At 42.4% G+C, this 23,000-nt stretch overlaps 1 protein-coding gene across 11 annotated transcripts in view; it reads left to right on the top strand.

The window, feature by feature from the left end:
- The window catches only part of LOC144699607 (rho GTPase-activating protein 44), a 342,828-nt gene that overhangs the window by 287,507 nt on the left and 32,321 nt on the right, over positions 1-23,000 (top strand). For all 11 annotated transcript variants that reach the window (XR_013580574.1, XR_013580573.1, XM_078570670.1 and 8 more), the window contains exons 11-16: positions 303-414; positions 3,773-3,854; positions 5,854-5,934; positions 7,879-7,992; positions 8,352-8,443; positions 14,250-14,430. Coding sequence is in view for 9 of the 11 variants with exons in the window: in XM_078570670.1 (XP_078426796.1) it covers positions 303-414; positions 3,773-3,854; positions 5,854-5,934; positions 7,879-7,992; positions 8,352-8,443; positions 14,250-14,430 (662 nt within the window). In the remaining 2 variants the exon portion in view is untranslated. The remainder of the gene's footprint in view (positions 1-302; positions 415-3,772; positions 3,855-5,853; positions 5,935-7,878; positions 7,993-8,351; positions 8,444-14,249; positions 14,431-23,000) is intronic.

Here is a 23,000-nt window from a genome sequence, read left to right as displayed (position 1 = left end):
AAATAACACCTTTATCTGTACCCTTAAAATAAATTGCATAACACGCATTGTTCTCTATTGCAGACCTGGCTGATCGCACAGTTCCCCAGTACCATTTCCCAGCTGTGCTTCTGCTCTTAGGGTTTGGGCCAAGTGCCAAGACTCCTGGTCAAAGTGCAGCTCGATTAATCTGACATTATCGGAGAACCATTGCCAAAAGTAGCACTTTGGAACATTAAAAATGAAAGTGACCCTTTGTGGTTCTTGTTGAGCTAGCTGCATGTCCTGTTAGCCGATGGTATTGATCAGAGTTTGTTCCCCAGGGCCTGTTCAGAGTAGCTGCTTCTGCCTCCAAACTGAAAAAGCTGAAGGCTTCCCTTGACTGTGGTGTGCTGGATGTACAAGAATACTCTGTGGATCCTCATGCTGTAGCAGGTATGTCGCACAGCATAAGCTGTTGTGGTTTTGAAAGGTAGCATTGTAAAATTGTCCTCATTGATTTATATCCGTTATTAAATTGATAACATTTAAATATAGATCAGATCTTCAACAATTTGTACTGACTTAATCTTGATTATATTTGAGTTATACCTAGTCTGATCAATTTATGTCTCACACAATGTTTACGCTGACCCTTGTTACACTGGGATTGTCATTGGGTCCTGTGCAGTAAGCAGAAAATGAGGAGGGGATGAAATCAATCTTTTCAGGGAGGTGTGATTAAAGTTTGGCTGAATTAATCCAATAATTCATTTTTATTGCACTCGATTCAGCCAATCAATGCAGTAGTTATTTCAAATGTTTTGGTTTGTCAGTATGCCACACTAGATTTTAAAATATAGCATGCACACTGGAAGACTATATATCATAATCTTTTATTATATTTCCTCAAAACAGTCTTGCATGTTTAGTTTGCAAAGCCTCCCAATGGGCATTTTAATGACTAGCCCACAACATGACGTCAATTTCCTTTTGTCCAGTGATGCACGTGACTTGCCTTCTCATCAGGCTGGTTCCTGAAAGGTTTGTTTTCTATCTTACGTGGAGATTGGTGCAGCTTTTATTTTTGCTGTGCTGCTGTGAATATTGGACTGACAGCTGCAAACAACTGGTGCTCCAGGTTATTTTGCAAGAGGCTCTCTGAGAAAAAGCTTAAAAAACAGAATCATGTCATGGGCATTTTTGCAACCCACGTGTTTGAGATCTCTGAGGTATGCGTTAGTGCTATTGACAGGTACACTTTATCTCAGCTTTGTCACAAATCTTTTTAAAAGACAAATTCAATACAATCTTTACTGTCTATCCTCACCTACCTTTATCATTTTTACTGCAGTTTCTTTCCTGTAAATATTACTAATCTTACAGCTGTCCTTGAACATTGAAAATTTGTTAAGTTTAAAACTATTTAAAATGTGCCTTTGATCCTTGAAGGTTTAAGTGCAGTCTGCTTCTCAGTGATTTGTATGTACAACACAAAACAACAAAACATATAACATTTGGTTTTTAATCAAGCCAAACTCCATTTGCCAAGAAGTTCACATCCCAAACAGCCCACCCAGTCTCATTCTCAACTTTTCTCATTTTGTTTCCCACAATGTTTCAATAAAACAGGATTAATTTGTGAATCAGTAGGTCAGGAAGTATCTGTGGGGACAAGTGGACTTGGGCAGGATTTTCCCCTCATTGGGTGGGCCAATTAACAACCAGCCAACGTGAAAGGACCACCGAAACGCTCAGTGCTGCCGGGGTGGGAGGAGCACGAGTGCTGAACTCTGCGTGTGCGTGGGGGGAGAGCGCGCACTGAAATCTCCCTGAAGGCACAGAGCTACCTCAGGGAGCTAAAGAATTTTAAATTCAAAATATAAAAATGTTACAAATGATATAAACATGTCCGCGCATGTGACTCAGTCACATGACGAGGGACATGTAAAAGCTGATGTTAAAAAATTGTTATTTTTTTAGTAACCTTTGGAAACCTCGTCCCGCCCATAGATGAGGTTTCATAAAAAATGCAAAGGCCGCCTGGCCTATTCGCCCGCCCGCCCGCCCGCCAACTGAACGGTTGAGCAGACAGCGAAAAATACAAATTAATTAATTGTTTAAGGGCCTTAATAGGCCCCTTAATTGTCAGCAGGTGTGCTGCCACCTCTCACATGTGCCCACTGACCGAAAGATCGCGAGAGTGCGCGATGATGTCAGGACACTCGCTTTACATCATCGCGCACTATTTCACTCCCGTTCGGGTATAGCGCCCGCCTGCAAGATGTAAAATTCTGCCCAAAGTTTCAGGCAGAAGGCCCTTTATCAGAACAGTTTAATTAAGAGTCATCGCCCAGGGAAGGTTGATGTTGTCTGATCTGCTGAGTATTTCCAGCATTCCCTGTTTTTATTTCAGATTTCCAGCACCTGCAGTATTTTGCTTTTGTCTGAATTGTGCAGACCCTGACTTTCTGAAATCTGAGACAGTTTTTATTCTCTGCCAGGCGCCTAAATGGAGGACTGCCTGTCAGTGATTGGTTTGGCTCAGTAATCTGTGAAAGCAGTGGTCTTCTGATATAATCTGTGGGTTCAGATTCCCTGGGCTCTGGGAAGCCAAGGTGGCCGACGGTCAGCTCGTGTGGGTGTAGAAAATGTGAACCTGTTCATTTAACTGCAAATTGAGCTACCTGAGCGAGCAATTGGGGTTGTGGTCGCTTTCCTTAACTCGGTACCTGTCACTCAAAGATGAACTTCACCTGCCCCAGGGTCAGAAAATGAGGAAAGTGGGGTTTTTGGCTGGACCCAGTTACGTCAAATCCCCATCACATTTTGTTCCTGTTAGAAATCCCTGCAAAAGTGCCTGTGTGGTCAAGCATATTATCATGCCATGCAAATTGAAATTAAATGTCATGTCCTATATTCCCTGCCCTTTTTCATTTTCGGAACATTAAGCAGAAAAGTGCTGATTAGGGTCTTAGTGAGTGGGAGCAGGGGAAGAGGAGGGAGGGCGTAGGGAAGAGATGTAAGTTTAAGAACTATATCCAGGGAAAGTGTTACCTTTTGCTTTGTAAATAGTGGGCTGGCATTGCTGGTGCCCTCCGTTCCCTCAGCTGGAGTGGGTGGCCCCTAATGCCTGCTCACAATACGCAAATGCCACCTGAACACCAGGTTTTGGATGGGGACTGAGATACAGTCATGGCTGGGACAGGAGTTCTGCCCCAACAGCCTTCCCTGCCTCATTGGCAGCATTATAGAGTTCAAGGTATATCTAAATAATACATGAAATTCATCACAATGTAGATATGTTTACAAAAGTTATGAAACTCTGGAAAAATCCATCCCTTTTCTAGATATCTATTTGGTTTTGAGATGTGGTGTTGTGAGTTTTTTGCAGTATTGAAAAACTGATCAGCTGCTCTGGCCAACCACACTATTAATTAGTTGGGAATATTCTGCTGGGGTATTTGATATTTCAATACAGCTGGTGATTTTATAGTCCTACAGGAAATCAGTCATGCAAAATTTAAAATCATATATAAAATTATTTAACCAATGGTTCCTCTAAATTCCACTTGTTTAAAAGACATTGAAAGTTTTGAAAGGAATTTGATTTTTTACAGAGTTTGCACAGGTTTTATAGTCCAGAATACTTCTCTTAACTTTGAAAACTCAGTTTAAAAAGATGTAGCAGTGCTCTGCTATCCATTCGATCATTGAAGAAATGAATATGCTTGATCCAGGATATTGTGGTAGCATTTACAGTAACCCTTTTGCTGCATGAACTAAACGAGAATAAATTGCCTTCCTTTATAAGGAGCCCTTAAATCGTACCTTCGAGAGCTACCAGAACCATTGATGACGTTTGAGTTGTATGATGAGTGGATACAGGCTTCAAAGTAAGTATTTAATAGTCAGTTCTTCCAATGTCATGCTGTCTCCATTTGTGATTTAAAGTCTATCCTGTTTACGCCAATCCTGGATTATGCTGAGCTAAACAAAAAGAATTATGACCTGATACTGGTCATTTCATTAAGCAAGCATTAGTATAGTGCATTTTGCCCCAGTGTGTTGTGTCATGTATTAATAATCAGAAGTTTACTGTTTCCTTAGAAGCCCAGTTATGTAGAATCAACTTTCAGTCTAAGTATTTAATTCATTCAAAAAGAAACTGAATAAATACCTAGTTGGGAATTTGATGAAGGTTATATAGAAGAGTGTAATCTGAAATGATCAAATGCGTCATAGAATGTGACGGTTTCAGGGTTACTAGGCCAGAAGAGAGAAAGGTTTAACTATGGAGAGCAGCAGGACAGTGGGGCAGATGAAAACCTTGTTCAGGATTTTGCTTTGAGAGATTGAATCATAGGGGTGAGTCCAAGATAAAATATTTTTACACGGTCCACGGAAGGCACAGGTATAAGTTTGAGTGACCCTTTCCCGCTTCTTGCTTTCCTTATCCAGGTTCATGCCCATATTTTTCACATTATTTCCCTGTAACACTCATGTTGTCTCAGGGAGGCACCACGCACAAATCAGGCCCGTTTCCACAGGTTGACAACCTGGTCACTCTGGCCTTTCCTCTCAGGACTTCTTTTACAGAGGCCGGGGAGGAAGATCCTTGCAAATGGCAGATTCTTAGGGCTGGATTTTCCCTCTGGGGTGGGGAACAGAGGTCGGGACTGATTTCGGTGCCAAACCTACTCCCAGGGGAAACAGTCACCCTTGTGATTTTCACAGGGAGCCCCCTTAATTGGCCCGAAGACAGGGTCACCATCCAATTAAAGACATTTGGTGGGCTCTTGAAGCTGGAGTGCCAATCAGAGGACAGCCAGTTTGAAGGGAGCAGCAGGCAGTAATGGAAGGTCGGTAAGAGAGAGGGTGCTTCAAGATGGAGGTGCTCTCTTTCCAACTTCTTTAAACCTTTAATTAAAAAGTGACTTTTGCGGCCAAGTCACCTCTATGATGAGGGGGAGTGCCTTCTACAGGACAACTTATGGATGCTCCTGTACCCTGACACAGAGAGAGAGAGGGGCTCTAAATCTGTCTGGAGCACTGGCCGCTCAGTCTGCCACCGGGAAGCTGCCAACAAGCACTTAAACTGGTCCCTGCCGCCTGCTGGAACCTGTTGGCCTCCTTTAATTGGCCTCAGTTAGGCTCTTTATGAATCTGATTGGCTCACCTGTCAGGTGCGAGAGGGTAGATCTGCTGGCCCCCAATCCCGTCTTCACAAAAATGGCCAGGAGGCGCGATGGAACCAGGGAACTGACATGCCAGTCGGTGGGGGCACTTTTAGCTCCCATCAGCCTCTGGACTGAAAACCCAACCCTTATTCTCTATCAGGTAGAAACCGATTGCATAGTTACACGAGGAATAGCAGAAAATCCACAGACCGCATTGGTCTGTATAGCTTATTTTGAAAAACTTTCCAATGACTAGTTGAAGCATGGCAAATGCAAAAGTCTTGGGAAGTAGATACTTACCCGGTTACTCAGTTGGTGAATGATGTACAGCATGTGGAGAATAAGGGATCTGAAGAAGAGAGTTTAAACATATAAGGAAAACGCAGCTGAGCTAAAGCACAGTGAGAGTGTTAGGCTATAAATATGGTTAGAACTCAGCTCAAAGCAATGGAAATCAATGCTGAGTTAGTAAGAAGACGATAGCTGAAGTTATACAACAGTCCAAATATCCAAATATATTCACAGGCAGGTGATGAATTACCAAAGCAAAAGATCATTGTTCTTTTAGAAAGGGTCAAATTTTCCTTATTTCCAGAGAATTACTTTCTTGTGCCTCAGCTTTAAGAAATATTCTAATTTTTGAACTAGAAACCATAATAATGAACAAAATATTTGTATGAATGTGTAAGTATCACTCTCTGTTTGAAATGACCAGCATTCAAGATCCGGACAAGCGGCTTCAGGCTTTATGGAATGCGTGTGAGAAACTACCCAAGGCGAATTATAACAATTTCAGGTAAACTTAAATACCAGCTTCAAGTGTGTAATTGTATGTCATTAAACAGTTGCCCTCTACTTATTTTATCATTAGCATTGATGCAGTGAAAAGAATAATTACAAGGTTTCTGTGGATTACCCAGAACAGCGTTACTGAATGAGAAAAAGGAAATCTGTTCCAGAACCTATTAAAAAGAGTGGCTTTATCTGCTGGTTCCAGGAAACGATTGAGGAATATTGTGGGAATTGCAGAAATATGCTAAGGAATTCTGATCTGGACCAGCAGTTAGTTCTGTTTTTATCTTAACATTTCGTGTTCTGGTAGAATGGTGACACCATGGCCCAGAAATCCTATTTCCGAACTTGATCAGATAAAAATAATATACACATACTTTCATCTGATTTTTCTGAGCAATCTCCCGATGGGGGATCCTTCACAGCTGATTCAGTGCAGCAAACCTTCTAGGGAACAGCACAGAGAATCCTCTCAGGAGCCTCCAGGTAAGTAAAGAGTTTAAATGTCCCAAAGCAGGTAAGTGGGTAGGGTGGATAGGGGGGTGGTAAGTGGATGAGGTAAGTGGATAAGGGGATAGGGTGGCAGGTGGATGAGGTGGGTAGGTGGGGGAGGTGAATAGGTGGGTCGGCGAGTAATTGGGTCAGGTCAGGTCGGGGGTTAGTCAGGTCGGGTCAGGGGCAGGGGTGAGTTGGTGATCAGGGGGGAGTTGGGTGGGATCAGAGTGGGGAGTCAGGGGGAGTCGGGAGGGTAGTCAGGGGTTGGTGGGGAGTTGGAGGTTGGAGGTTGGGGTGTGGTTGAAGGGGGAGTTGGGCAGAGGGGGAGGGGGAGAGTGTCAGTGTGAGTAATTGAGGGTCAGTTGTATAGTTACCTAGGAGTTAGACGAGGATTTTTCTAATAGCATTTCCTGGGTAAATATCCAGGTCAGTGAGTTGGAACTGTCCAAAGACTTCGACTCTAACTCAGAGTTAGAAACTTCTTCCGAGGGTCCTGGGGAGCAGGGGACTTTCCCATTGGAAGTTCAAACTTCCTGGCAATTTCCACGAAACCCTTGCTTTGGGACTTCTGTAGGGTCCCATAGCGCATCTTCTGGGGTACGCCCAGTCTCCAACCATCCGGAGACCAGAAGATCTGGGCCCATTTTTTTTACTTGACCTTCTCACCTCATGTTTATTCAATTAAATTCTCCTGTGGCACAATATGTAACAGTGAATATGCATCAAAAGTAAATTCAACTAATTCTTCATTTGATGAAACCTAGTGAAACTCAGAGAAGCTCATTAAGCTTCAACTGTCAACTTCCATCTCTGCATCATCTTTCCTCAGCCCGTCTATTAAAACGTGCCTCCCCCATACCTGTATCACCTTCAGACCTGACAATTCTGATGCTATCTGGGCCAGTGACATTCTTCACCCTCCTGAAGTTTCAGTTCATTAACACCCAATTGCCCATTGGCTATCCTTGTGTTTAAATTCCTTCATACCCTAGGCCCTCTCTGTCTTGGAAACCTTCTCTAGCTCTGCCCAACCTGCCCAACACCCACCACTGCCCCCTCCTGCCCCATAAATTCTCCTGTCCTCCAGCTCTTCGGTTTTATGAGATCCTTTCTTCCTTTGCTCAGCCATTAGTGGTCATGTTTTCAGCAACTGGGGTCCATGCTCTGAAATTCCTGCAGGTAATTTTCACTTCTCCACCTCTCCGTCCTCCTTCACATCTCAGCTTATGAGCCACTGTCCTGACCAGGTTTTTGGTCAGCCCTCCTACTATCCGCTTCTTCGGTTTAAGCCAGCACCTATTTATTTCTGATTGGTCTCTCTGAAGTACCTTGAGATATTTTTTCCATGTTAAAGATGTTTAAACAATTGCAAGTTGTTGAAAGAACAGTCAGGATTTTCTTTATTTAAGACAATAAAGTGTTTTACACAATGCAATGTACCTTCACTCTCCAGATACTTGATAAAATTTTTAGCCAAGCTAACTGAATATCAAGACGCCAACAAAATGACACCTGGTAACATGGCAATTGTCCTGGGACCCAATCTGCTCTGGACAGCCAATGAAGGGTAAGAGTTCTTCACCTTATATTTATTATGATGAAAATATATGCTCCCCATTTTAAAGACTATGTGAATTTAAGTCTATCAAATGTGCAGATTCTTGGAATTCCTTCTCATTTGGAACCAGTTTGTGGTTCTTGTGGGCAGGAAACAATATCAAGACACCTACTCTGATTGCCTTAACATGAGGTTAGATTGTCTTTGCCTGCAATCTGCTCTTGGCTTTCATATTTCTATGTAGGACACCATTTGGCACATTTACCCACTGAGATATTAGAGGTCAGTTCTTTGGAAAGTGCAAGTATGTTATGGATACTCTGTTTGCTAAGATGCAGTTAACTTGGTCAGTTCCTTTCCATCTCTAGGTCTATGACAGAAATGATGACAACAGTCTCGATACAGATTGTGGGGATCATTGAACCCATCATACAACATGCCGATTGGTTCTTCCCAGGAGGTAATCGCTGAATTGGGCTGTGATTAGAAACCTCTCTGGGCAGATTTCCTCTCCAAGCAATCTTTGAGCGGCCCTGTTGTCTCTAATTTCCCTTCGCTTTGTGCAGACTTTTATTACACTGCATGGTCCCTTTAAGACTGCCGCATGATTGCACATGTGTGCACATCTTAAAGGGACCACTTATTGTGCACGGTCTGCTCATCCACTACACGGTACATTCTGGACTGCTGTGTGGCCATGTCCCCATCTAGCTTAGAGGAAATGTTGCCAGCCGGTCGACCACGACAATAGCACCAGCGGGAGGCCAGATCTACTTTGCGAACTGGATCGTTGGCCTGGTGGGGTGTGGGTAAGAAACAAAGATCCTGAGGCCACTCGATGCTTTAGACAGCCATAATCCAGACCAGTCTCTGGATCCAGAAAGAAGTAGGCTTGCTGAAGCCGGGATTGTTGTGGGGGAGCGGGGGGTGGGGTGGCAATGGGGTGGGCAGGGGTGGGGGTGGGTTTCCACTCTTTGCGGCGGGGGATGACCCAGTATAGCAGCAGTTCAGGTTGTTTATGTGGAGCACAGGTAGGGATGCCAACCCTCCAGGATTGGCCTGGAGTCTGCAGGACTTGGAGATCAACCCCCAGGACGTTGCTGTGTGCAATCCTGGAGAAAAATCATCGGGACATAAAAAAAGATTGTTTTTTGTCATTTTCTTTGAATATTTCTCTTTGCCTGATATAAAAATATTGAAAATGTGAGTAAGTAGGCTGTTTAGCTGACAGCCAATCAAACCGTGGGCTTTTTTCCTTTCCAATTGGTGTAGGAAGGGCGTACATCACAAGAATGGACGTGTTGAATAACGATTAGCTGCAGCATGGGGGCTAGTCATATGATGAAATCTCTAGGAATACATTTAGTCACAGTTGGCAACCCTAAGCACAGAGTAGCCTCTGCCCTTCCCTGCTCCTCAAAATTCAATTAAAACCTATTTTCTGGGCTCCTCCATGGAGTGTGCACAGCACGTGTCCCACTCAGTTAGGTCCTAAAATGAAAACCAGGTGCCTAATTGCCTCTTGCAGCAGGCTGCTTGAAATGATTGCCACCCCACCCCACCCCACACTAGGGGCAGGATTTTCCAAACCCACCCAACCCCAAGCTCGTCTGTCCGGCCTGCAACAGGGCCGGAAAATCCCGGCCTAGGCTTCGCACCAGGCCTTCACATTACGCTACTCCCAGGTAGACGCTAACAATGCCAGAAATGACAATGGAAGGCAGAGGGTTAGTAAGTGACTCTAGAAGGCAGAGGAAACAAAGGTTAGAAATTTTAAAAAAAAGAATTTGGCACTGCTCCAAGGATATAAACTTCAGTGCAAGGAGTGTAGCAAATAAAGCAGGTGAGCTGAGGGCACAGATAGAAACATGGCAGTGTGATATCACAACTATTACATCAGGAATGGCTGCTCAACATTCCCTGGTTACAAGGTTTTCAGATGAGAGAGCGAGGGTGGTAAAAAGGGAGGGGGTGGCAATTTTGGTCGAAGAAGCAATTACAGCTGAGGAGGGGGTAATATGTTAAAAGGATCATTAATTGAGGCTATATGAATTGAGCTTAGGAACAAAAAGGGGGCAGTCACACTACTGGGAGCGTGCTATAGTCCCCTAGACAGTCAGAGGGAAATAGAAGAGCAAATATGTATCTCTGAGAAGTGCAAAAACAGTAGGGCAGTAATAGTAGGGGATTTTAACTACCCCATCACTAACTCTGGTGTCTGCTGTGTGACAGGGCAGCACCTTGCTGTTACCTCCCATTGCTCTGTTTGACACTGAAGCAGCCCATCGCCCGAAGGAAATTTTAATAGATATTTCAGGAAAGGCAGGAAGAAATGATGCAGGTGCAGAGCACTTTGATTTCCAAAGTTAATGCTGCACACTGAATTAAATGTAAAGATTTCTTCTCAAACTAATTAGCATTGCTTAAACTTAAATTCAGTTCATGAAATTTGAAATTGCAGCCTCGAGAATTCCTGTTGTCTTTGTTGAAAGGGAAGTGAAACCTAGGAGCCGGCACTGGCAGATTTCCAAATTCACATTCCGTTTGGCCTATAAGAACTTGAGTCCTATCTAGGCTGAAAATTCCAGGGAAATGGAAAGTAAAAGCTGTTGTACATGATTGGTTATATTAAAACAACAAAAGACCAATTATCATTCTGGGACCATCATCGATTTCCTTGGATAATGTGACGTGTGAACCTGCCAGAACGCAGGTCAAACCGTTCAGTAAAAGTCATCAACATCAAGTCTGGCCACCAAAATGGCTTCCAACTAAATCTTGTCAATGGCTCATTTAATGAAAGTTACTCCGGTATTTTTCACGGTGGCTTAAATGTACAGGTCTAAACGGCACAGATTCCGGTGCCATTCCGGGGTCATCTGCGGCATTTCCACTGACCGAGAGATCGCCCCTTGACCTCAGACATATTTCTGGCCTCAAAGCCATTTGCATGCTGGGAGTGGGCTCCGGGCTTTTGTCAAGGCCCCCCCTCCGCCAGAATCAGAGAGGAGATCGATAGTGGTAAACACCAGAGGCCTGTTGCTGCATAGAGGTACCAGCAGCCTCAGAGATGTAAATCTAAAACTTCAAACTCACTTCTCAGGTCTGTGCAAGGAGAGGTGCAGCTCAGGTCCTCATTGACACTAGCATTTCCTTCACCCCTGCACCAGCTCTTGAAAGCTGGGCAGGGCCTAACAGGGCCTTGCATTAGGGTAAGTTAAATATCAGAATATGATTTGCAGGTTCTTCAAGCTACAAAGTCTGTCTTTCAGAAAAACAGAGAGGAGAATGAGGATGCATCTTTATGTACATTTCTGGCCCCATCTATCCCAGATCCATTGGAAAGTAAGCAAAATAGGGTCTGAAAACCTTGGCTGGGGATAGACATATTTTGTAATAGATAACTTACAGCACAGTAATTCCATGATGTGATAAACAGGCCAAAGATATTGTAGTTATATATTCACAACTAGATAAGCCTTTGTATATGGAAAAGTTACAAATAAGAGTTGAAAAGCTCATGTACCTCAGCACAGCATTAAGCCCTGGGTGGCCACATAACTATAAGAAACGTGATAAAAGTATCTTAATGCAGGCCAACAATATCATGTTTCATTGTTCATTTGAACACATCACATTCTCACTACCCACTAATTCCAATAACAGAATCTTTCACACCTTCCATAGCATAGTATTAGCTTGAATCTTTTTATTACTTGCAAACAAATATATTCCACTAAAGTTCAAAGTGGAAAGCACCAGTAAGGCTGTGTTATAGGGTATTGGATACAGTTCAGTCGGTCTGAAGAAGTCTTCATAGTCATACGTAGGTTAACTCTAAGTCTTTATTGACTCTTAATCTATTTACATCTATACAATAAAGGGTAACAGGCTGGGAGTTGTCTCCATACTTGCTGGTGTACACGGCTTTGTCCAACGCTAGACTGACCCTGGGTGCAGGTCATGCACTCTCTAACATCACTGTGTGGCACTACTGCACTCAATCCACATTAACCCAATATGTGCCAGACCCGTATACTACACCTCTCCCCAAGCCTTTATGTAATGTATTTTAAGTGATTGCAGTTTATCAGAAGTGGGGGTGTTTGCTGATGATTGCACAATGTTCAGCATCATTCATGCCTCCTCAGATACTGAAGCAGTCCATATCCAAATGCAGCAAGGCCTGGACAATATCCAGGCTTAGGCTGACAAGTGGCATGTGCCAGGCAATGACCATCTCAAGAGAGAATCTAACCATTACCCCTTAACATTCAATGGCATCACCATCACTGAATCCCCCACTATCGACATCCCGGGGGTTACCATTGACCAGAAACTGAACTGGACTAGCCATATAAATACTGTGGCTACAAGAGCAGGTCAGAGGCTAGGAATCCTGTGGTGAGTAACTCACCTCCTGACTCCCCAAAGCCTGTCCACCATCTACAAGGCACAAGTCAGGAGTGTGATGGAATACTCTCCGCTTGCCTGGATGAGTGCAGCTCCCACAACACTTAAGAAGCTGGACACCATCCAAGACAAAACAGCCACTTGATTGTCACCCCATCCACAAACATTCACTCCCTCCACCACCGACGCACAGTAGTAGCAGTGTGTACCATCTACAAGATGCACTGCAGGAACTCACCAAGGCTCCTTAGACAGCACCTTCTAAATCCATAGCCGCTATCATCCAGAAGGACAAGGGCAGCAGATACATAGGAACACCACAACTTGCAAGTTCCCCTCCAAGACATTCACTATCCTGATTTGGTAATAAATCGCCGTTCCTTCACTGCCACTGGGTCAAAATCTTGGAACTCCCTCCCTAACAGCACTGTGGGTGTACTTACACCACATGGACTGCAGTGGTTCAAGAAAGCAGCTCACCGCCACCTTCTCAAGGGTAATTAACTTGTCTATGGTTCTATTAGGGATGGGAAACAGAAGCTGGCCTAGCCAGCAACGTCCACATCCTATGAATGAAGGAAAGAAGAAACCTTAAGTCTCAGATTGTTATTACTATCATACATTTACATTGTCATTACTGCATTATCACTACCCCATCTCCTTCCTTCAAGTCCTTGAATTCAAAGGCTCAGGCAGTCTGGAAACCTTATAACCCTTCCATAGCTCGTTTGCACTACTACCGGAGACGTGGTAGGCTCTTTCACTGCGGGTTCTCTCAGTTGGTTTGGAGGTTGTCCTGGCATCTGAGTCCCGTTTCTCCCATTCTTTCGTATGGCCATTTTCAAGGACCTGTGGATATGCACTCCGAGGTCTCTCACTTCCTCAACCCCTCTCAATAACAGAGTCCTGTGTTAATAATCCAGAGGACACCAGATCAAATCCTCCCCCATCAGTTTGAAAATTAAAATTCACCTTTAAAAAAAAATCTGAAAATGAAAATACTACAAGTCACCATGAAGCAATCGGATTGTTATAAAAGCCTGCTTGGTCCAATAGTGTCCTTACTCGCTATTGTATGTTCAGTAAGACCCACAAAGAGGTTCTGGGTCTTGTATGGTTGAAGATTACGTGATTATTGATAACACATAATTATGTAGAGTATAGCCCAAGCTATGAGCTAACTCCATGTTTGTTACTACACAGGTCACTGTCCAGTCCACAGCTGACCCCAGTCTTGGGTCATGTGTCTCTTTACATCACAATGTGAGCGGTACTGTTTCCCAGTCCCACATTAACTCTTACTATGCCAGATACCATTATACTAAGCCCACTGACCTTGCCCAGTCTGATTTATGCATGACCTGTGGTTCCCTCTTGGCCTAACAAATCAATTCAACTCAGACAAGGCTGCAGAAGGTGGAAAGCAGCAACAAATAAAATGCTGTTCTTGTCAGAAACGTCCACATCCCGGGAATTACACAAGATTGAATTTTTTTTTAAAGTGATGACATGAAGCAAGGAATAGTGATTAGGTGGCACCAAACTTGGATTTTAAAACCCTGAACATTTTAAGAAGACAGATCAAGAGGTAATGAACCCCACGGTTTTGAGATGAGCCTTGACTTCAGCAGAATGAGATGTAGAGGAGAGGAACAGTGTGTCAGTAAAGCATGTTTGCAGGGGGAAACATTTTAGCAGCTTCGTAGGAACAAGAGAGGAAAGTTTATAAAGGAAATGGAGATGTTGATAAAACAGGGAGATGATGTCAGTTGTTGTGAAGCGGGGAGCAATACAATTTTGGATATTGGACTCTTGCAGTAATATACTGTGAGCTGTATTTCTTTTGAAAACAGATATTGAATTTAATGTCACTGGAAGCTATGGAAGCCCGGTGCACACCAACCATAATGCAAATTACAATTCCATGCCCTCTCCGGATATCGATCACTCTGACCGCAAGCAACACGACCCGGGCCGACGACCACTCAGCGTTGCTACTGACAACATGATGCTGGAGTTTTATAAAAAGGATGGGTAGGTACCAGCTATTGTCCTGCTTTCTTAAGTACTTTTTGAAAAACAATTTCACTTCATTGAAATAAAACTATTAACAGTGATTAAAAGAACTGGAGTGAAACGATATACATGGGGATGGTATGCAAATACGCTTCATAGATAATAATCCGAATCGAGATTAATACAATTATGTTCCAGGGTTAGTGACTTTTAATTTTCATATATTGGAAAAGAATTAAAATTTGTAGAAATAAAATTGTCTTTTATCTACAGTCTCAGCATAATATTCAGCAGAAATGTTTTTATATTATAGATGCCGTAGTGGTCCTAATAGTAATGTAGTATATCATATCAGGGTGTGCTAAAAGTATCAGTATCACAAGGTTCCTGCATTGATACAGGGTCACCAGTGCAAGTTTCACTGTGCCAGGCATCTGCAATACTATGAATGTGTGTATTTCATATCAGTTAAATATGTGTATGTGTGTGCGTGCTTAGTTGTATGTTTTCTGGGTAATGGAATGAGAGGGGTTTGAAATGCAGGTGATACCAATACTGTGCTTACAGGACACCTGGTCGTTGTACATTTGAAATCATTTTTACCCTTCTCGTGAGCAGGAAGCATGAAGGCCCATGTTTCTCTTTTGTTGCTCACACATTGCCAGAGCATTTAGCAGATAAAAGCTCTGTCTCACAAAGAGCTACACTAGTGTTATCCATTGGTTAGTTATATGAAATTACCCCCACATGGCCAGTCCCATCCACCGTATAACCTTTAATGAATAAAGACCGGCATTTTGGGTTATTTAGCATTGTATGAATCCCTCACTGTATTTCTTTGGTCCGTGATTTACTGTGATGTTAAACCTGTGGGGCAAAGCGTTTATAAAGATGTAACTCTCCATCAGAATGTCACATAGGTCTTGCTACATTTAAAAGACAGTTTGCTGATGCTTATTACAGTGGGAAAATATATTTGAGGTAAATGTTTAGTGCAGGGGTGAGTGAACCACACAGTGAATGGAATTGAACAAGCTAATGATAAATTAGCTCATGGGTCTACAGAATGGGGAAGGGGAGGGTGTAAACTGTACAGTTTGTGGAAGTAAAACTTTGATTTTCCATCTTATGCTGCATCTGTCCAGTTTGGTTCACTTGGGGTGAGCTCATCACTAATGAAAAGGAATGTTAAATATTGGCACATGTACTGTTCTAACTGTCAGCAGCAGACTTAAGCAGCCTGTGGCCTAGATTAAAAATGGTTCCCCAGTTGGCTTTGCGGGTCATCCAAGTGAGTCACTCAGCTGGACAGGCCAGCAAATTGGCAGGTTCAATTCCTGGTCTGCGCTGAGCAAGCTGGGACAACAACAGGAATGCTGCAACAGATCCCAGTGCTCCTGGATTAGGGAAGGGAAAATCAGCCAAGGTTCCTAACCCTGCACAGAGCTCTGCTGGAAATGCATGCATGTGAGGCCAGTTACTATTGACTTAATTGGGCTTGGTTATGATGTGACCCTCTTTTGAATAGCCTACCAAGGCTCACATATGAGTAAAGACCACTTGGGCAAAGTGCTAGGGGATATCTGGTCTCCCTAGAACCAGTTCCCACATGAGCAGTATTTTCCACAGAGGAGAAAAATTGGTGAAAGAGAATGGTGTACTCTTGGTATATTCTTATTTTCTCTCCTCAAATACTTAAGTTGTAAGTATTTACTGTATAAGTTTTCAGTATTTTATAACTTTTACTGCATGCCTACAGTAAGGCTGCTGTGTGCTAATGTGGATATTTCCGCGTGGCTTCCAATTGTGTTGTGTTGTGAATTGTCCAGGCATTTCACACTAGCTTCACCTTAATTTTCTTTATCTTTTTTCACCCTTTGCCCACGTGGGATTGCTGTGTTTGTGTCGCTTCCTCATTCTTGCTGTCCCTTTTTTGTTTCCATTCCTGTTAACTGAATACTTTTAGCTGTAAATTCATGTCAGTTGAGTACTCTTGCCCAGACTACACATTTTACCATGTTTACAGCCCAAATTACATGAGATCACGTTCTGCATCTTGTCCAACATGGCTACTGCGGTAAGCAATTTTTTGACTTTCCACCAAAATACAGCACGTTAAAATTATCAGCATAAAATAAGCTTTTAGCATTTTGTAAATCTTTTCATTCCAGTTAATTGTCTGCCAGAGTCTGTTTTACAATCCACACTCTGCCTTGTAACATGTTAACCGTAATACTGAACTTGTTGTCCCTTACACATTTACATATCTCCACGTAGACTCTGGGGGGTTACTGTAAAGTTTATTAAATGTATCTAAAGGACAGTTACTTTCTTTCCTAAATGTGTCTTTAGTACATTTACTCCAATGAACCATTTACATTTTTTTTTAAATACTTCAGATGTTTTTGAATTTGTAGTGTTTTTTTTTTAAATTTTAGAATGTTTTTATTTATGTGGCAGCACTGAGGGTAATGAAATATTTAACCGACAATATTTTGTGCCCAATAATTATAACTTACTTTTAATTTTAAAGTGCCATGTTACCTCAGTTCCTTCCATGTGACTTAGTTGTGGCTTCAAGCCCCACCCCAGGACTTTTCTACATAGTCTAGGCTGATACTTCAGGGCAGCACTGAGGGAGCCTTGACAATGTGATGCTAAACTGAAGTCCTGCCTCATGACATTGTGAGAAAAAGAGGAAGTTTTCCGAGTATCCTGACCAACATTCCCTCCTTTAACCGCCACCTTAAGTAGATTAGCAGCTGCTTACGGAATCTTGCTAGACACATATCGTAGCAGCGACTGCACTTCTCAAGTAATTCAACGGGGTGTTTGGAGGACACGGTAAGGGTGACACATAAGTTCAGGTCCTTTCTCTATTTGTCATGCCCCCTTTATAAGTTGCTTTCCAGATCCCCTCCACGCCAATAAAGGGGTGGGGAAGGCAGCCTGCCTGTAGACTTGTGCCATGCTGTTCTTTGCCTAGGCTCTATCAGCCCATGGCACCCCTGTCATAGAACCTAACGGCTGCAGCATTACATCACCTCTGTGATTGTGCATTGCTACATAACATGCCAGTGTACACTTTTCCTGGTTAATTCCTCTGTCATCAGAAACCAGTAATGGAAGTTTACAGTGCAGCAAGTGGCCTGTCAAAATATGTATTTTCTGACCCTCACTACTTGGTTAAAGTGTTATAGTCACTCCTATGTGAACTTCTGTTAAAAGTTGCTTCTAAATCAATACTTTATTTGTCAAACTCACTTGTTTTACTTAACAGGGATCTGCTACCTTTTTAATAATTGCTCTTTGATTCATTTAACCCTTTATGTTCTGTTCTAAATAGTATTGTTTTGTTTCTGCTAATGCAGCCTTAGGAAATTCCAAAGGTACTGTATTCAATACATCTGTGTGACTGGCTATTGATAACAAGATGAGAGAGGGACAGTCACCGAGATAGAGAGAATAACACAATTTATAACTAGAAAACATTGAAAATACAGACATTATCATAACTCACATTTGAAAATTTATACCTTTCTGACATGCTAGTTCCTGAGTTTGTGAATGAATGTATTTTGAGAATTGAAATAGTATTGAAAAGCATGGAACAAGTTGGTAAATATTCTAAAACTGGCAGTGTGTACGTGCTGGACTGTGAATTAAGCAGTTGGAAGATGGTTTGTCCAAGGATGCTATAATCCTGACCATTGTGTTGTTAGAGGCACCGATGAGGTATTTGTTCTATCGCAATGTGGATGAACATAGAATTCTGAATGTTAGAGAGGTGGAGAGTTTTTAACTACTTCTATAGACTTCCAGCCTCTTGTCTCATCCTGTACCTAATGCAGTCAGCAAGAATGCAATTCTCTTACAAAGCCCACCCCACAATGGTTATATCTGACATTTCCCAGTGAGGATATTTGGCAAGTAAAGTTGTCCAGGGCTGTTCTGTTGCACCACCTGGTTGGCAAATTAAGACTAGTGTTATGCATTAGCCTGGATGTCAGACACCACCCAACTCCTGACAAGAGGAATGATGTGTGCAGATGGAGCTGAGAGCAAGGCATGCATTAAATCATGCGGTGAGAATTAAACTTGGATTGTATGTTGGTTTGATGGGGCTAATTTCCTGAGTCCAAGTCACCAGAAGCCTTACTTGTTGCCAGAACATTTCTGAAAATTGTAGCTGCATTTTTCCCACCTGCAAGGGCAGTGGAGAAGGTTCTTGGAACTAGCACCAACTTGGAAATTGAATTATTTGACTGATCTACACACACTGCGGCAGAGTCATGAAGTATGTAAAACCCGTTTAGAATGCAGCGGTGGAGGTGGGGGTCAGCTCAGGGCAGTTTTCTCATCATGTTTGCACTAACTCTGAAAGAGCTTTCCCAATTAGTCCCACTCCCCTGCTCTCTTCCATAGCCATGAAAATCTGTCCAGTAGTTATTCAGATATTATCTGCATTCTGCCTTTAACAAGCTACAGTTGTTTGTCAGTTCGCATGCTGGAGTGAATATTTGACAGTATAGTGGGGAGGCAGAGGTGAACCACCTATTACTGAAATAAGCCATTAAGCTCTGACCATAAAAACTGATACTGCAGCATATTCTCAATCCGATTGGAAATGATAATGTTGCTCCTTCAGCACTGCACGGCAAAAGTGAAACAGATTACATCAGTTCATAGCTCACATTTTCATTTGTATTCTTCCCATCTGTGTTTCTTACCTTTTCCCTCCTTCTGCGATGTTGTTTATTTCTTGTTAATGTACACATCCACAGTCACCTACTGCTCCCCAGTAACTCACCCCAGTATCCATTCTCTATACATTAGCCTGCTTAATATTGGCAGACTTTATGAGCATGGTGAGAACAACAGCAAATCCCCATCCTGTCCTCTCCTGCTATCAACTCATTTGCTTTCAGTAGAGGGAACTGGCTACAGATCAGGAGCAGGAACCCCAGCTGATTTCCCCTCCTTAACCGAGAGACACTGGTCAACTGTAGCACCCCAACGCTGCCCCAGCTGACATGTCACATACTGATTGGCCTTATTGTCGGTCTGGTATGATATTGATTTTGGTTTAATCTCTGCATGTTTTTTAAATTGAAAGTAATTCACTAAATCCAAAGATACAAGAGAACAGAGATCTTTTTGGATGAATCAAGATGACAAGTCATCATCAAACATGTACCATTTATAATGCATTTGACAGTGGGTTGCTCCCTGTGGATTTATCATTTGTACCACGAATGCTTAATCCTTTTTCTTTTTTATGTGAGAAGGAGAACCAAAAACAAACACTTTGCAGCATTGGTTACATTGCAGTCAAACAGGACTCTGAGTTGCTGTGCAATATTGAAGGAGCAGATGATGATCCTTGTTGTTTTCTAACAGGGTTTTGAATTTTTAGCTTTTACTGAAAAACTGCCACATTATTTCCTCTGAAGCTATTCATTGTTTTTCAATTTTCACTCACTTTTCCATTATCCTCCCATTTATTTTACTTGGATTTGAACTACTTACAGTTTCCTGAATTTCTTGTGCCTTATATTCCATTAAGCTGAGGTGCAATACTTTGCTAGGAATTATTTTTTTACAATTTCCACCAAAGGTATTACATGTTTTTTTTCTGATTTATACCTGTCTTTGTGAGATCCATTTCTCAGAAAATCTTTCCATAAGTAAAAGGTAAAAAAATGACTTATTGTTCACCGGTAAGGAAGAGCAGTGAGTTCAATTTTGATTCCTCTCTCCCTTTCCAAATTAAGATTATTTAAAATTAACTTCATGTCCCTGGGGGTAGAATTTCTGCTTTGGGCACAGTCAGTAAATTGCACTCAAAAGGTGTTTGAAATTGTTCTGGTTAGATTAAGTTCAAGATTTTGTGAAAATTAGTTTGCATAATTACAAACATAAAAGCCAGAATTATCGTGCAGGTGGAGAGACTCCCCGTCTTTGTGAAAATGGTGGCAGAGGCGCAGATCCAGAAGTCCTGCCCCTAAACCTGGTCTCCACCATTTTTGCAGAGCAGGGGATGGCAGCAAGTTATAATGTGCACATCTGTGGTTCACAGAGGCATCTGTTAAAGTGAAGTTGCCTCAGTCAGATCCAATTTTGACTAGTGGATGTCTCAAAACATAACTTGTGCACTTTAGACATGGTAGGAGAAAGTCTAAAACTACCGGAGTTCTTTGGATATGATCCTGGGACACCCTTGGGAGGGTCAAGTGCCCTTTGGGATTGTTAAAATTAGACACAAGTGTGCTTAAAAAGTGCATAAACTCATTGGAACTCTCAAGAGAACTGTCAAGCTGTCAAGGCACTTAAATGTCTTGCCCTTTAAATGTTAAAAAAAACTGCAGTGTTGGAAAAGATCGATGCTTGCTATTTCACTCTGTTAACATAAGCCTGAGGACTGTTATTATAGGATTAGTGCTGCATGGCTGATTTCCCAACCTGTTATTATCACAGTGGGATGCCTGTCAGTTCACAGTTTCACTGACAGTTCCAAGTGCTTATGTGGTCTTAGAAGTGGAACTATAAATACAAATGCTTGTTATTATAAAGGATTAAGTGGTTGAAGGAATTCAAATGTAGCAAATGGGTCCTTATCAATGAGTGTGTTTTATTTGAAATATTAAATTCATCACAACCACACTTAAGAAATGTATTTAATCTCAGCATGGGTCCTGAGGTCAGCCCATGGTGAATATTGGGTGAGTTGGTATGTATATGAGTGTGGTAAACCAGTGCAGTTTTATTAATTTGGTTGGGAATAGATTTATCAACAAAAAAAAACATTTTTAATGAGTTACCTGTGAATAACATGATTTAAAATCAATGAAAATGATCTAAGAAAAATCTATTCTTGAGCATTTAATAGTTTCATTGTTGTACACTAGTTTTTACTTGACAAATTACATATTTTTGATATGAAAAACCTTTTACAATGTGCCTATTAGTGCCTGTGCCGGGAACCTTGCTGAGGAATTACAATGCCAGATTTTCACAATTACAACTGGAGGTGTGTCCAGTTTTTGTGGTCAGGGTCTAATCAGTGCAAGTTAAATTTTGAATCAGCATAAAAGATAGCAGAAAACATGAAATGTAAGTGGTAAGGCGCTTAATGTTTAAAATTCCCTGACCTTTTGGGTTGGTTCAACTGATTGTGTTGAAACCCGGGTGTAAAACTACTGGAAGAAAAATCCCTATCCCACTATGTTCAAGCGCAGAACTGGAGTATCCAAGGATTTTTATCCAATTTACTCCAACAGCACTGAGTAAGACTAGAATGTAGACAGGAAATAGTGCACTCCTGTCAAATATGTAACAGATTTCCTGCTATTCTTTGCACACAAAATTGAGGCACACGTGCACATACTGTATCATAAAATAGTATAATTAGACAATATGTTAGTAGATTAAAATATTAACACTGAAGTAGAGAGATTGGCAGTTGCATTGATCAAAGAGAGGGAGGAGGTGCTTTGGATACCGTTAACTGTTTCAGAGCAAGACATCCACACTCATCGGCAAGGAAGCCCCGCCTCTGAAAGCTGCCAACCAATCAAATGGCTGGCACCTCTCTGGTCCCAGCAGCACCACCAGGCATGGTGACCATTGCTGGGACTGCGTCCAATCCCCAACAGCGAGGAGCCACGGAGCCAGAATTAAAGATAAGCGGGGACGGGGGGTTTTGGCACAACCAGGTTAGCAGGCCAGGCAAGTGGAGTGGACAGGGCAGGAGGGGAGGGGAAACACGGGGGAGGTGGAAGGTCTGGGAGAGGCCCCTGAGGAGCTCCAAGGCCCCTTTAAGAAGACCCCCCCCCCGACTTCCCACCACCAGCCCGCGCAGTGAAACCTGCCAGGTTGGATACTTGGCATGACCCACCCGTGTCCCAGCAGTGGCGTGAATCCCTTAAGCAGCCTTTAATTGGATAAGTTGTAAGCACTGTACACATGATGTGTGTAACTAAACCTGATCCAGCCATGAAGTCATGAGGCATCATTAGACCTAAGACCACTTCTGTAAAAGCATGTGGGTAAATATTCGACATCTACATCACAAAGCTTTACAAACTGTCCCATGAAACCATCCATTATAATAATCATATTTGGTGTAGTGTTTCCTCCCATAATTTGTAAGGAGAGTCTTATTTCACGCCCGATCAGGCCGGCCCTAAGTCTTATTTTTCACACGCAATAGAAAAGATGAAACAAAGGACAAATTTGATGTTTTGTGCAGCCAGCCAATAGCGAGAGTTAACACATTTTATTAAATCAAGAAAGTCATTAGCATTTTTTAAACCTGCTATTGACAGTGAAGTTTGTAATTTTATAATTTCACTTTACAGTTTTTTGGTACTGATGTTGGTGGTGACACCATCTCTCCGTTTCAGTGCCTAAGGGCACAGTGGGGGTGGGGGGAGGAGCGCGGGGTGGGGGCGGGAGGAGCACAGTTGGGGGGTGAGGGGGGAGCACGGGGTGGGGGCGGGAGGAGCGCAGGGGGGGCGCACACTGAAAGCCCCCTGAGGGCAGGGGCTGAGCGATTTTAAAATTAAAAATAAAGACTTTTAAAATCT

Source organism: Cetorhinus maximus, chromosome 24 (genome assembly GCF_964194155.1).
Source record: "Cetorhinus maximus chromosome 24, sCetMax3.hap1.1, whole genome shotgun sequence".
In the NCBI taxonomy this organism is placed as follows: domain Eukaryota; kingdom Metazoa; phylum Chordata; class Chondrichthyes; order Lamniformes; family Cetorhinidae; genus Cetorhinus; species Cetorhinus maximus.
The sequence above is the reverse complement of the archived record's forward strand: the minus strand, read 5'-3'. Positions and strand labels throughout refer to the sequence as shown.